The 15,478-nt window shown below is 49.9% G+C and overlaps 1 protein-coding gene across 1 annotated transcript; it reads left to right on the top strand.

Moving 5' to 3' along the window:
• The first annotated feature begins 9,919 nt into the window (after positions 1-9,919).
• On the top strand, positions 9,920-14,477 carry TMEM86A (transmembrane protein 86A). Its single transcript, XM_033205144.1, has 3 exons — positions 9,920-10,190; positions 12,291-12,555; positions 12,930-14,477. The coding sequence occupies exons 1-3, from the start codon at positions 10,170-10,172 to the stop codon at positions 13,364-13,366; spliced, it is 723 nt and encodes a 240-aa protein (XP_033061035.1). The 5' UTR covers positions 9,920-10,169; the 3' UTR covers positions 13,367-14,477.
• Positions 14,478-15,478: the final 1,001 nt, after the last annotated feature.

Here is a 15,478-nt window from a genome sequence, read left to right as displayed (position 1 = left end):
CGATTGGAGACACTGGTTATTTTACCAAGGCTTTGACTTGAATGGCATGCTTTCTGATACAAGCAGACTCCTTTCAGGAATCAAACTTGACTTACAGAGCCAATAAAAGTCCCTTGGGAACACTGGCCTCATACCTTGTATACACAGTCCCTGTACAGGGTTCCTGACTTGTGACAAGTAAGGAATGTCACTTTCTGACTGGCCAAGTAGCTCTAAGTTATCTTGGGACCTCAAGAGGTATGAAATTTATCCAACTCATGGAGCTATTTGGTGTTATAAACCCATAGCTGGGCTCAAGTCTTTAAAAACTGAGATTCCTTATGGAACAAAGTTCCATCAAAGCCAATTAAAAAAAAAGAGTCTATGTGGCAAATAATTATTCTTGCTGTGCTTTATGCAAATAATCAGGCCAAGTATAATCAAGGAAATTTGTCCCATTATGATTTGTTTTTAATAAAAATGGGAGACTGGAGAGAGAAAAAATATGTTTCCACAACTATGGTACACCTGTTATTTTATTTATTTATTTATTTATTTATTTATTTATTTTTGAGATGGAGTCTTGCTCTGTTGCCAGGCTAGAGTGCAATGGCACAATCTCAGCTCACTGCAACCTCCGCCTCCCGAGTTCAAGCAATTTGCCTGCCTCAGTCTCCTGAGTAGCTGGGACTACAGGTGTGTGCCACCACACCCAGCTAATTTTTGTATTGTTAGTAGAGATGGAGTTTCACCATGTTGGCCATGATGGTCTCAATCTCTTGACCTTGTGATCCACCTGCCTCAGTCTCCCAAAGTTCTGGGATTACAGGCGTGAGCCACCACACCTGGCCAGTACACCTGTTATTAAATTCTCATCTCATCAGTTGTTTTTGAGTGTTTTCTGCAATTTAGACTGACCCTGCTTATTCCTGTGAACCAACCAGTGATCTCTAACTGCAGCTCAGAAGAAACAAGAGGGGTCTGGCGCGGTGGCTCACGCCTGTAATCCCAGCACTTTGGGAGGCCGAGGCGGGTGGACCACGAGGTCAGGAGTTTGAGACCAGCCCGGCCAACATAGTGAAACCCCATCTCTACGAAAAATACAAAAATTAGCCAGATGTGGTGGCCCACACCTGTAGTCCCAGCTACTCAGGAGGCTGAGGCAGGAGAATCACTTGAACCTGGGAGGCAGAGGTTGCAGTGAGCCAAGAGTGCAAGATTGTTCCATTGTACTCCAGCCTAGGTGATAGATTGAGAGTCCATCTCAAAAAAAAAGGAGACAAGAGGGATGGGTAATGTCAATCTCTGAATCTAATTCTGGCATGAATATAAATCTGATTAGAATTAGCTAGCAACTCCATATCAGCTTGGTTCCACCAGTTGCCCAGTTCATGGAAAGCCTTCTTATTTAGTTTACTTGGGATAGTTTTACTTATTTTGCTTTACTATTGTGGAATATATTACTGTAGTACTCTTTGTGTAGGAATGCAGGATAAGCTTAGTCAACATTTTCTTAAATTGAATACTTATTAATCTTCCAGATTTCACCTTTTGTCAGAGTTATGAATAGCCCTCAGCATACCAGTGCTTTCTGACTGAGCTCCTCTCTATCCTGGAGACAGAAGATCCTAATAGTAAGGCAAGAATATCATCACCTTTATTCAACCTGAAGAAGCTGCAAAAGATGGATCTTTGTCCCTCTACAACCCTTAGAATTAAGGGTCCCCTTGTAAAGGGAAGGGGAAAAATATATCAGATATTAGAACCAGAGTGACTGAGGCCGGGCACAGTGGCTCACGCTTGTAATCACAGCACTTTGGGAGGCCAAGGCAGGTGGATCACTTGAGGTCAGGAGTTTGAAACCAGCCTGGCCAACATGGTGAAACCCCATCTCTACTAAAAATACAAAAATTAGCTGAGCGTTGTGGTAGGTGCTTGTAATCCCAGCTACTAGGAGGCTGAGGCAGGAGAATCACTTGAGCCCCAGGAGGCGGGGGTTGTAGTGAGCCAAGATTGTGCCACTGCAATCCAGCCTGGGCGACAAGAGCGAGACTCTGTCTCAAAAAAACCAAAACCAAAACCAAAACCAAAACCAAAAAAAAAAAAACAAAACAAAACCAGAGTGGCTCCATCTTGATTAGGGACTGGGTAAAATAAGGCTGAGAACTACTGGGCTGCATTCCCAGGACGTCAGACATTCTTAGTCACAAGATGGGATATGATGTTGACAGGACTGGTATCACAAGATACAGGTCACAAAGACCCTGCTGATAAAACATGATGCAGTAAAGAAGAAAGCCAAAACCAATTGAAACCAAGAGGGTGACAAAAGTGATCTCTGGTTGTCCTCAATGCTCATTATATGCTAATTATAATACATTAGCATGCTAAAAGACATTCCCACCAGGGCCATGACAGTTTGCAAATAAATGCCATAGCAATGTCAGGAAGTTACTCTATATGGTCTAAAAGGGGGAGGAACCCTTAGTTCTGGGAAGTGCCTGCCACTCCCAGAAAACTCATGAATAATTCCTCCCTTGTTTAACATGTAATCAATAAATAACTATGAGTATACTCAGTTGAGCGGCCCCTGTCACTGCTCTGCCTATGGCTATGCCATTCTTTTATTTCTTTACTTGCTTTCTTTTTCTTTTTTTTTTTTTTTGAGACGGAGTCTCGCTCTGTCACCCAGGCTGGAGTGCAGTGGCGGGATCTCTGCTCATTGCAACCTCTGCCTCCCGAGTTCAAGCAATTCTCCTGCCTCAGCCTCCTGAGTAGCTGGGACTACAGGTGTGTGCCATCACGCCAAGCTAATTTTTGTATTTTTAGTAGAGACGGGGTTTCACCATGTTAGCCTGAATGGTCTCGATCTCCTGACCTCATGATCTGCCCTCCTCGGCCTCCCAAAGTGCTGGGATTTCAGGCTTGAGCCACTGCACTGGCTTTTTTTTTTTTTTTTGAGATGAAGTCTCACTTTGTTGCTCTGGCTGGAGTGCAGTGGTCTGATCTTAGCACACTGCAATCTCTGCCTCCCAGGTTCAAATGATTCTCCTGCCTCAACCTCCCAAGTAGCTGGGACTATAGGCATGCACCACCAAGCCGAAATTTTTTTGTATTTTTAGTAGAGACGTGGTTTCATCATGTTGGCCAGGCTAGTCTCCAACTCCTGACCTCAAGGGATCTGCCTGCCTTGGCCTCCCAAAGTGCTGGGATTACAGGCATGTAATCCCATACTTGGTCTATTCCTTTACTTTCTTTTTTTTTTTTTTTTTTGAGACGGAGTCTCGCTCTGTCGCCCAGGCTGGAGTGCAGTGGCCGGATCTCAGCTCACTGCAAGCTCCGCCTCCCGGGTTTACGCCATTCTCCCGCCTCAGCCTCCCGAGTAGCTGGGACTACAGGCGCCCACCACCTCGCCCGGCTAGTTTTTTGTAATTTTTAGTAGAGACGGGGTTTCACCGTGTTAGCCAGGATGGTCTCGATCTCCTGACCTCGTGATCCGCCCGTCTCGGCCTCCCAAAGTGCTGGGATTACAGGCTTGAGCCACCGCGCCCGGCCTATTCCTTTACTTTCTTAATAAACTTGCTTTCACTTTATTCTATGGACTTTCCCAGAATTCTTTCTTCCATGAGGTCCATTAACCCTTTTTTGGGTCTTGATCAGGATCCCTTTCCAGTAACAAATAGGCAAAGGAAGGGAAAGGAAAGAAGAGTAAGTATCTTGTGGGTAAGGGGCTATGCTGGCTATGGTGTAGCAGGATGAGCTGCAGACAAAACTCCTCAGACACCAGATTAAAGAAGGAAGAGGTTTTTTATTTGGCTGGGAGTGTCCGCAGACTCGCGTCTTAAGAGCCGAGTTCCCCGAGAAAGAAATACTTGGCCTTTTTAAAGGCTTACAACTGTGAGGAGTCCACGTGAAAGGGTCGTGATAAATCCAGCAAGCGTGGGAAACGTGACTGGGGGCTACATGCATCAGCTAACAGAACAAAAAGTTTTACAATGCTTTTTTCATACAGTGTCTGGAATTTACAGATAACATAAGTAGTTTAGGCCAGGGGTTGATGTTATTATTATTACTTTGTTTAACTCCTAGGGCCGGGTGGTGGTGCCAAGGTTGTCTGGCTATTTATCTTTTGTTTCTTTCTCGCTTTCCTCCTGTCTTGTGAACTAGACAAGGTGGGGGGAGGAGGGCAGCAGGAGTAGTAGTGGTCTCCTTCCTTAATGGTAAATGCATCAGCAAACTTCCTTTCACACCACCCCTGCCAGGTTTGCTATTTTATAGAAAAGGAAATTGAAACTCAGAGGGTTAAACAATTTGCTAATGCCACACGGTAGACGAAGAGCCTTAAACCCATGTTTGCCTGGCCCCAAGCCCAGAGGCTAACCGGATAGCCCGGAATGTCCTTAGGTACACTGCCCCACATATTATCTCAGGACAGCATCAATATTTAACCCTCACCAAGGGTCTGGAAGAGAAGTTCTGCTAAAATCTTTGTCCTTTTCTGAAGTGCCTCCAGGAGCAGACTCTGTGTCATTGACCACATCGACCACTCCAGGGTTCGCCTCCCTGACCCAAGCGGGCTTCAGCATGACAGAGGCCTTCTAGAATGGATGTTGTTAGAGGATGGGTGGCAGTAGGAATCAGCCTAGGATTCTAGGCTGCTGATTTCTGTAAGCAGGAAGGGCAGGAGGGACCTGGAGGAATGCCTGGGCTGGGGTTGGGTATGTGGAGCCTCCCACAGACCATGGGCCATGGGGCACACAGTCAGTAATGGTGATGGTTCACGGTCATTTATCTTCAAAGCTTCTGGCCTACCACAATGGGGAAGCAGAACCAGCACCTGCCACCTGTTCCAGAGGGAGGGAACAAAACCACAAAACCCACAGATCATCTGTGAACATACACTTCTCTGGGTGTGTCTGTCTCTTTCCCTGTGAGTATACTTGGAGCTAGGTATATCTGGGTGTGCCAGATACATTCTCAGCATATCTATCTATCTGTGTGTTTGTCTTCTTCCTTCTTTTCCTTTTTCCACCATTCTCTTACATGTTTGTCCCCCAAGTACTTGTTCTAGTCCTCTTCTCTACTCCCTCAAGGCTCCTCTCTGGTTCATCACATCCATAGACTTTCAGTGTGGTTGAAACTTCCAAATCTTTCCTGTGAACCCAAGCCCTAGTTTTGTATCCAGTTCCACCCAAACATTCTCCACTTGGCTGACACACATTCAGCTCACTCCTAACTCAACAACTGACGCCCTCACACTGTTATCAGAACATCTGACCTTGTCACACCCTCCTTAACATCTCTGATTTCTTCACCATATCTACAGGTGCAGTGGGGGTAGAATCGGGTTTGGGTGGTGACCCTGAGAGTTGGTTAAAAGTGCTCTGGAGGCCAGGCATAGTGGCTCACGCCTGTAATTCCAGCACTTTGGGAGGCCAAGGCGGGCGGATCATGAGGTCAAGAGAACGAGACCATCCTGGCTAGCATGGTGAAACTCCATCTCTACTAAAAATACAAAAAATTAACCAGACGTGGTGGTGGGCGCCTGTAGTCCCAGCTACTCAGGAGGCTGAGATAGGAGAATGGCGTGAACCTGGGAGGCAGCAGTGAGCTGAGATCGCACCACTGCATTCCAGCCTGGGCGACAGAGCGAGATTCTGTCTCAAAAAAAAAAAAAAAAAAGTGCTCTGGAGGCCTGGAACAGAAAAGAACTTAGCTGAGATCCAGCATCAGGTCGGGAATAAGATAACCAGTTTAGGACTGGATTATGATTTCAAGCAGGACAAACTAAGTGAGGAAAAATATCCTGTGGTAAAACAACAGGGGTCAGAGATGAAGGAGACCACTGGGTGAGAAGAAGCCCCACGGGGGAAGTGAGGCAAGCCCAGAATGATGATGCGTCATCATGTCTGTGCCTTGCCCATGTCTCTGGTGGGTGACAACGGGCACAATTAGAGATGCTAAGGAACAGAGGACAATTGGTTTAGTGTCATCTACTACATCAAGTCTAAACTTCTTAGTAGAAGTTTCATATTTATTTATTTATTTATTTTGAGACAGAGTTTCCCTCTGGAGTGCAGTGGCACAATCTCGGCTCACTGAAACCTCTGTCTCCTGGGTTCAAGCGATTCTCCTTGAACCAAGTAGCTGGGATTACAGGTGCCCACGACCATGCCCAGCTAATTTTTTTTTTTTTAATTTTTAGTAGAGACGGGGTTTCATCATGCTGGCCAGGTTCGTCTCGAACTCCTGACCTCAGGTGATCCGCCCACCTTGGCCTCCGAAAGTGCTGGGATTACAGGCATGAGCCACTGCGCCTGGCTGAATGGAACCTTCAAGACCTGAATTGGCTCATGCTTCTTCAGTTTCACCTTCTCACTCCCCAGCTCGAATCAGTACTACAGGTATTTCCCTGAATTCAGTGTGTCTCTTGTGCTTTTATGTACACATGCAATTCCCTCTGCCTAGAATGGCATGTCCATTGGTGTCTGCCCAATAAAGACTAACTCGTTCTTCTAGATTTAACTCTAGCTTCTGCAATTGCTCCAGGTGCAATTTATAATTCTGATGTCTTTTTTAATGCCACCTGTGACACCTTCATACTTCATTAGGTCAGCTGCCACATTGTGTCATTGTTTACTTGCCTGTCTGAAATGAACTGTGAGCTACATAAGGATAGAGAATATATTTTACTCAATATTTTACACCCCAGCACCTAATACAGTGGCTAGCACATATTAGGTGCACTGTAAACACTTGTTGGATGAATGAGTGAGTGAACGGGCTCACAAGCACAGGGAAAATTACAAAGCTGTGTGAAAAGGGCCATGCTAATAGGTTGGAAAGGAAGAAATGCCAGTTCCTACCAAAAGGAAGAAATGCCTATTTTCAGGCAGCCATATCCCACTTTTCGCCTCCTGCAATACGCAATTCAAAATAAAAACACTAGTAAATAGTAAACACTAGTAAATAGTAAATAAAAATTTATTTTTGAAACAACAAATCTCAACCACGTGAATGAAGTCAGAATAAGCTCTTTCTCTTTGGGAAGAGGGTGGTGCCTCTGCTTTGTGGGCACCTATATCAGCCAGGGTGCTGGCACACTCAATAATTTAAGTGAAGAGAAGTTAATGACTATTTGCAGAGATGAAACTAGCCATGGGTGAGGAGGCACCTAAAGACTAGCAATAGCACCGGGCATGGTGGCTCATGTCTGTAATCCCAGTACTTTGGGAGGCTGAGGCGGGTGGATCACCTGAGGTCAGGAGTTCGAGACCAGCCTGACCAACATGATGAAACCCCATCTCTACTAAAAATACAAAATTAGCCGGGCATGGTGGCACACGCCTGTAATCCCAGCTACTCGGGAAGCTGAGGCAGGAGAATCGCTTGAACCCAGGAGGCAGAGGTTGCAGTGAGCATAGATCACACCACTGCATGGCAGTCTGGGTGACAGAACGAGACCCTGTCTCAAAAAAAAAAAAAAGACTAGCAACAGCAGGAAACTGTTGCCACCCTTGGCCTGAAGGTGTAGGGAGGGAGCTTGGGGCTGTAGCCATGGAGAAGCAAGGCCACAGCCAGAATCTCAGTCTGGTCCATCAGGACTCATCTATGCTCTCCTCTCCTGCCTCTGAATTTCACTGGCTGAACTCAACCAGAAGCCAGGGCCCTGGTGATCCCTGCAGATACAGTCCATAGAGCTCAGGCTCCCAGAACAGGGTAGAAAAGAGCCAAGAATGAATCTAGGTGGTGGGAGGGCAAATGGAGAAAAACCGGCATTGAGGGGAGATGCCTCCGCTTTGTAGGCGACCTGTGAATATGATTAGTTTGCCTACTGGGTAATCAAGCACTGAGTGGAACCCTGTAGATTGGAGTTCTGAGTCTCATGTTTTGTATCGTTAGGTATTTGTGTGTGCAAGCTTCTTAAAACTTGTGCCACTAATTAGTAGGTCTTGGGTGGGGCAAGGGCATCTAAGTTTTTAAAAGCTTCCCAAGTGATTTTGATAGGTACCTCTTGTTAGGAACCACAGATATAATCCACCTTCTCATTTTTATAGAGAGGCAAACTAAGGTCTAGAGAAATGAAAAATGCCCTGACTTGGCAATTTCTGTTTGAGAACTATCCCTCAGGTGATGTTAGAGGGTTTGGCTGGAAAACTGGAATATTTGCACCTTCTACTAACCCATTTCCTCCATTTTATTCATGAAAAAAACTGAAGCTCCAAAGATGGAATGATGTGCTCAATTATACAACCACAGTAGTGAGTCACGGAGAAGGAAGCACTAGGGCTAAGAATGGCATTTCTAACTCTCAAGCCAGTGTTCTTGCTAGGCAGCACACTTTGTAGAAATGTGTGTGTGTGTGTGTGTGTGTGTGTGTGTGTGTATGACAAAGCCCTGGGGCAGCAGTTCTAGTCCTTCATTATGGTAAGGTGCTCTCCCCGAAGCCCCTAACTGGAAAGAAAGCGGAGTAGGCAGAGGTCATTGACTCTTAGAACTGTATGCTGGAGGGGACTGGAGGGAATGGGGCGAAGATCTGGGTGACACCTGTCCCAAGCCTTGACTCTCACTCTTGTTGTACTGGGCTCTGAAGCTCTGGTTGCTAATTCCGTCACCAGAAGAGGACTATCACCCCTCTGAATGGGTGTTGGGACTTTAGGGAAAACTGGGTAGGATCCAGAAGACAAAGGAAGAGACCCATTGTGGGAGGGGCCTACAGGAGACTTCAGCCTGTGGGTCTCTGCCCAAACAGCACAAGGCTCAGGACCAGCACAAGGGCCTGTGTCACCATGCAAGGATGTTTGAAATTCCTTTATGGCTGCTAATTAGGGCTGGTCACCCGTTTCCCATCAATTCCCAAAGCCTGACACACAGCTACTGCCCTTCTACAGCAGATTACAGACCACTTGCCCATCCTTTGAGATATAGCTGAAATCTCCATCTCCAGGATTGCTAGACTTAAATTTCCTAAAACCAGCAGCCCTTCCTCTTCCCTATCCTATACATGTCAGAATTGGATGGAACCTTAGAACTCACCCGCTCATCTTCTAAGCAAGGAAATCAAGACCAGAGAGGGGAAGTGATTCACCCAATCTAACAGCATGGAAGTGGCAAAACTGGGACTAGATTTCAGTCCATCTGGCTACCTACCTCTCCATCCATGTAATTCCAATGATTCTGAACATACGTGGCTCTGAATGAGCTTGTGTTCGTTTAGTCTACGTAAAATCAACATTAAATCAACTTGGGATGTATTTTTGGCAAACTTAACTCTCGCTTCTTTGCATCCTTAAGTATACTCAGGTCTGCCTGTCTGTCATTCTTGGGGTGCTCTTGTATGTGTGGCAGTTGTCTCTGAGTTGTAAGAGGTGTGTGCCTACGGGCAATTATCTGTATTTGTTTCTATATTAGGGTCATGGGTCTACGAGCTGCTGTAGAGCCCCTACATATGTCTCTATTCTTACTTGGAGACTATATGCCAATTTGTGGTTATTGGTTTTGGATCTGTGTACTTGTTGAGTGCTTAAGGGTAAATATGATTCTGTATGTGTGATGTATATGCTACGATTATGGGTCCATGGCTGCTGCATACCTATATACGTGCCGCTTTTCAAGTCGAATGTTTTGTATTTGCTGATGATTTGGAGGTGTGTTTGTACACAGTGAAGTTTGTGGGTCCGGTTGCAATTGTATCGGCGTGGACTGCATGTTTAAAGGCTTAAGAGAATCTGTCTTTGCCTTTTGCTCCTGGGTTATGAGACAATGTATGTGGCTGTGCGTCCAGGACAGCAATGTGTTTGTCTCTGAGCCAAGCTCAGTCCTCACCCAGGAACTGGGGTCACGGTCACGTTCACGTTCCGTGGACGCCTTGGCACGGCCTCCCAAGGGGGCGGGGCCTTGGGGTCTCCGCCTTCTGACCCCTGGGAGATGCCTCGTTTCTGCGAGCAGCAGCCGGGGGCCTGGCCGGCGCCGCCAGCCGGACCCCGCCCTCCGGGCTCCCGTCCGCTCATTGGCCCTGGCCGCGGTGACGTCACGGGGCTAGCTGACAGAACCCGGGCGCCGGGCGCTCAGGAGGTATTGTCTGTCCCTCCGCACTTTGGAGAGTCGTCGCCGGCTCACCTGGCCGTGGGCGCGTCCTGGCCGCTGCAGCCCGGAGCGGGGTGCCAGCCGCCGCCGCCGCCGCCGCCGCCATGGTGTCCCCGGTCACTGTGGTGAGTGAGCGAGCGAGCGAGCCAGTGCCCGGCGCGGCTGGAGCCCACCGGCCTGGCCACCGGACTTCGGCAGGCCGAGCTGCTAGGGGCCGAGGCGGGGCGGGGGTCCCGCGGCGGCCGGCGTTCCCCGGCGGGAGGCGGGCGCTGTCACGGCCCCCCGCTCCTCAGACTCGCGGCGCCCCTCCTCACTCGCCCCCAGCCCGCCAGCGGGAGGGAGGAAAACACTAGCCACGTGACTCGGAAGCGTGACTTTGTTGATCTCCATGTATTTGGCGCCGGTCGGCGGGGTCGGGGCCCGGGAGAGGAGGGGACCGCTGCCTGCCCGCGGGTTGTGCGTAGGCGGACCACGGGGAGGCGTGGGGGCGGGGAGTGCTGGGAAGATGACAGGGACCTCCTGGGAATGCCGTCCCAAGTTTGTTTCCTAACCTTCCCTATTTTGTAAACAAGTTGGCGGACGCCCCTGAGTCTAAGGAGCGCTGATAACGCGTTGGGGGAAAAGGGGGCATTCTCTCTGACATCCCCTGCTTTTCAGACTTTCTCAACTGGAGACTTTTGTTTCATCTCCCCATCCTCCTTATTCTACTGTTGGCTTCCCTATAACTGTAAGGGTCTCCCCAGCTACTGCTGGTATCTCCTAGAAAATATGGGGCTGGGAGAGGCCATGGAGCGGAGGTTAATGCTCCCAGGGGCTGGCAGGTGGTTGCTGGGCATTGTGGGCCTGGGCATCCCCTCCAGCCTCCTCCTCTGACCATGCCCCTACCCTGACCAGCCTTAATTTCCATGGGAAGTGGAAGTCATCTCTTCTCACTGCTCTTACCTCTGGCAGAACAAGGAAAGGCTTGGAACCTGGATCCACCCATCTGCCTCTTCCCAATCCTCATCATCATAGTCTGATTAGTCCTTAAGTACCTGGTGGTCTGGGAGTCTGAGTGTTTCCCAAGTCCTGTGTTGGACAGCTCACCTAGCCAGAGACACAATCACTTTGGGCAGAGTGTGGGTGTACAGGGAACCCCAGCTGCTCCATATCACCCTCAAGGAATCTGTTAGCAGCCCAAGGAAGGGAGTTTCAAGGATCACAGATTCAGAACATTGCTGCAGCCCCCTCCCCCAGCTTGGACTCTGCCTGCAGTGGCCTTGGGTACAACCTTTCTTTAGCTGCCCTCTGCTAATCCGGCTGAGACCAAGTCAGCTGCTCTAACTTCCCCCTCTCAGTTCCCCATCTCCCAGCCTGTCTGCTGGCTCCAGATCAGAAGCTGGGAAGAGAACCCCTCCCCCCCTTCCTGCCTCTTTCTGGTGTGGCTTGAGTTGTTCTTGTTCTCTGGGAAATAAGACTGACTGACACACACCCTCCCTTCCCCCAATCCTTGAAATCTTTGGTGTTTGAAGGACAATTTTCTTGCTCCCAACTCATGGGTCCATTTGTCTAGCCTGCATCCCTAGCATAGCTCTCCTTGCCCTTGATGCCACCTTCAGGCTGGGGCAGGTGGAGTGGAGGCTGAGGAACAGATTGGTTGAGGAGGAGAGAGAGGCTGTGGTGGCTTAGGTGGTTGGCATTGCCTGCCTTCCCACATTCCTGGCACACACCTGGTTTTGCCAGGGCCCTAAGGCTGCACCCTGGCCCCATGTTGAGGATCACGAGTTGGCCAGTCAGGGCGTCTCTGTGGTTTTCTTCTGACTTCACTCCATTCCAGACAGCTGGGGGCTGTTGCTGGCAGAGAGGGGGGCCAAAGGGGCCCTGAGGAGGGAGAAGGGAGAAGCACACTAGGCTGCCGAAGGAGACATTATTCCAAAGTCTGTTTGCTGCCCAGTGAGTGACTATTCCGGCCCAGCCCCAGGGCCAAGAGTGGAGGCAGACAGCAAGGACAGTGGAGCCCTTCCCCCTCCTAGTATACTGAGCCTCAGGGCAGTGATGGGTTTGGCCACAACCTGCTGGTTGGTAGAGGCAGGTCAGGCTGGGTTTCTCTGTGTCAGTCTTCTCAGGTTGGGGGTGGAAGTGAGGTGGAGGTATGGGTGGGAGTGTCTCTGGGTGGATGCATAGGCTGAGGATGCTGGCTTTAAGCCCCCAGGTTCTGAGTGCTGCCCTTATCCTGTGTCCTCCAGGTGAAGAGTGAAGGACCCAAACTGGTGCCATTCTTCAAGGCCACCTGCGTGTATTTCGTGCTCTGGCTGCCCTCATCTAGCCCGTCGTGGGTCAGCACCCTCATCAAATGCCTGCCCATCTTCTGCCTCTGGCTCTTCCTTCTGGCCCATGGCCTGGGATTCCTGCTGGCCCACCCCAGTGCCACCCGCATCTTTGTGGGGCTTGTCTTCTCTGCTGTAGGTGATGCGTTCCTCATCTGGCAGGACCAAGGATACTTCGTGCATGGTCAGTGGCCATAGTAGTTGCCTGGGAGGAGTCCTGAGGCTGGGGGATAGAGGGTCCTGGGGCTGTGGGCAAAGATTTGGAAGAGGGAGTTCTTGAACCAGAGTATGGGGAGCCTGAGGGTTTCTGAGGCCAGGGACTGTGAGGGTCCCTGTTAGGGGATGACCTCGCAGGGGAACTAGTGATCAGTTCGAGTCCTTCAGGGGACTGGGGTGGGGGTCTTTAACTTCAGATTTTCCTACCCCTGTTATCCCAAAGCAAAGCTGCTGGGTTATTCCAAACACTCCACTCCATCCCCACCTCCATCCCTACCCCTACGCTGTTACTCATTCTTCATCAAGCTTGCCCTCAGCTGTCTTCACCCCTCTTACCCCCAGGTCTGCTGATGTTTGCTGTGACCCACATGTTCTACGCCTCGGCCTTTGGCATGCGGCCACTGGCTCTTCGGACAGGTCTGGTGATGGCGGTGCTGTCTGGTCTGTGCTATGCCCTCCTCTACCCATGCCTCTCAGGTGCCTTCACCTACCTGGTGGGGGTCTATGTGGCCCTTATCGCCTTCATGGGCTGGCGAGCTATGGCAGGGCTGCGGCTGGCCGGGGCAGACTGGCGCTGGACAGAGTTGGCAGCTGGCAGTGGTGCACTCCTCTTTATCATCTCAGACCTGACCATCGCCCTCAACAAATTCTGTTTTCCTGTGCCCTACTCTCGGGCGCTCATCATGTCCACCTACTATGCGGCCCAAATGCTCGTCGCCCTGTCAGCTGTCGAAAGCCGGGAGCCTGTGGAACACTACAGACTGAGCAAGGCCAACTGAGGTGCCAGGGTCTGGTCACCCCTCTCTCCTCCTGGGGCTGGGGCACAGATCCTGGAAACCTGCAGGAGCTGGATCAGGATGGCTGCAGTACCATCCTGGGGCAGCAGGTTCTGCCTGAGGAATTTGCAAGTTTGAGTGGGGAGGCTGGAAAAGGATCTCCCTAGCGGAACTCGTGGTCCAGGACAATGGTGAGAGCTCCTGACTGGAGCCAGAAGTAGACGTCTCCCCACCTCTACCCCATCAGGACTTTCAAAAGCCCCCCTGGAAGGTGATGGTGCTCAGCTTCTTGACACACCCCCTTCCCCTACCAGGTGGAAGAGTCTGACTCCATGTGTTATGCCTAGGACCAATGGCAGTGGTTCGCCCACTCCACCCCTTTTTCATCTGCACAAAGTTGAGGGAAATGGGAGAATCTGTGCTGAGAAGACTTAGACCCAGGAGCCCCTTTCACAGGCCCCTAGTTGGGAAGACTGGATGAGAGTGGAGCCTCCCTTTCTTTTCCCTCTTCTATCCTTGTTACTTGAACAATCTCAATCTCTAAGTGGTGGGTGGGGACATGAAGAGGTGTGGATCCAGGCTAGGCAGGAGAGAGAACTTTTTTGGTCTCGGAGCTTGGGGTCTCAAGAATTAAAGTGGCCCCATCTCTCTCTCAGGCAAGCCCAAAGCTCAGGTCCCATATACCACCCTTAGATCCTGTCCCCAGGGCTAGGGTGAACCATGCCAAAGGAAGGGGCCAGCTTGTGTGTGTGTGTGTGTGTGTGTGTGTGTGTGTGTAGCCTGTCTCCTAGTCTGCCTATGTCTTTCTCTGCTATATGTTTCTGTCCTGCTGTCAAAAGTCTCACAGAGAGAGGGTCTCAGGGAGCTGCTGAGGGGTGCTGAGCCTGGCTCAGGGAGCTGGGACCCCTCCCCTCCAATACACATACTCACAGGGCTTTCCTCCTTGCCCCTCCTACACTAGGAGCAAGAGGAGGAGGCTGCAATGACACTCTGGGGTTTTAAGACCCAAGGCACATTCAATGCAAGGGGAGCAAGGATGGGACAACTCCATCTTCCGCTGCCCATGTGAAAAAAAATAAAAATCAAGAGCCATTGGCTGCTCTGCTTGTGGGCCTGTGTGGCACATGCCTATCTTGGAGAGGGCATGGGGGCATGGTGCCAGGGGCTCTGGCTGTCCTCACAGCCTAGTCACAGTCCTGAGCAGTGCATCTTGGTGCCAGGCTGGCTCCCTGGCTCTGGTGACACTGTGCCGGTTGGAGTGTGTCTCACTTCCCTGGTGTAAGTGAGGATGTGGTTTAGGAGGATGGGGGATGGGTGGTATTTGCCACTGTCCAAATTTGTCCTTGTTGTACTCCCCTGTGCACAGGTGCCCAGCACCCTTGGTGACCTTTAGTTATCCAGTGTCACCTATTGCTGCCCACCTCCTCCCCTCCCCACTCGAGACCTGCTGCTTCCTTCAAAATGATCCAGATTCCCTTCAAGCATCTCCCTCATCTTGGACTCTGGGCTTAGTTGAACAGCTGGGAGCAATGGGATTAGATTGGCTGATTCATTCATTAGATGTAAAGTCCTGGCAGAATAATGTGTCACTCTGCTCCAGGAGCATTTGCAACTTAACAGGCAATGCCCTAACCCAGAAGTGGAAAGGGAAGCCTTCGGTGGTGGTGGATATGCCATCAGTAGAGGTGTTGCACATTTGTGGGAATGTGATTTAGGAGACTCAAGTGTCATGGGTGGTTGGATGAATCAGTGATTTCCAAATTAGTTTTTACAGAGATTCCTGGTAAGGGGTTAGCGAAGGAATAATGACCCCCTATCCTTATTTCAAGTCCAGTAGCTTCTTAGGTTGTGTTTTTTTGTTTTGTTTTGTTGTGTAAGGATTCCACTGAAAAACGTAAGTTTGAAACTTAGTGAGCTGGATGATCAATCCCTTCTAGCTCTGAACTCTGGACACTAAAGAGGGAAGATCTTGATCCTTTCAAACTTCAGAACTCTGAACACAGACCTACCTAGTGTGAAGAAATGGGAGGGAGCAGGATGGGGAGAAGGATGAAGTCAGCAGGACTTGCCTCCAAGCTCTGAGGGGAGGGGTAAGGTGCCATGTGGATATGGAGG

This window comes from Trachypithecus francoisi, unplaced genomic scaffold, assembly GCF_009764315.1.
Source record: "Trachypithecus francoisi isolate TF-2019V2 unplaced genomic scaffold, Tfra_2.0 Lachesis_group8, whole genome shotgun sequence".
NCBI lineage: Eukaryota > Metazoa > Chordata > Mammalia > Primates > Cercopithecidae > Trachypithecus > Trachypithecus francoisi.
The sequence above is the reverse complement of the archived record's forward strand: the minus strand, read 5'-3'. Positions and strand labels throughout refer to the sequence as shown.

Coding starts and splice junctions, on each gene's coding strand:
- TMEM86A (XM_033205144.1), top strand. CDS start 10,170: ATGGTGTCCCCGGTCACTGTG. Junction 10,191..12,290: donor TGGTGTCCCCGGTCACTGTG/GTGAGTGAGCGA, acceptor TGTGTCCTCCAG/GTGAAGAGTGAAGGACCCAA. Junction 12,556..12,929: donor CCAAGGATACTTCGTGCATG/GTCAGTGGCCAT, acceptor TCTTACCCCCAG/GTCTGCTGATGTTTGCTGTG.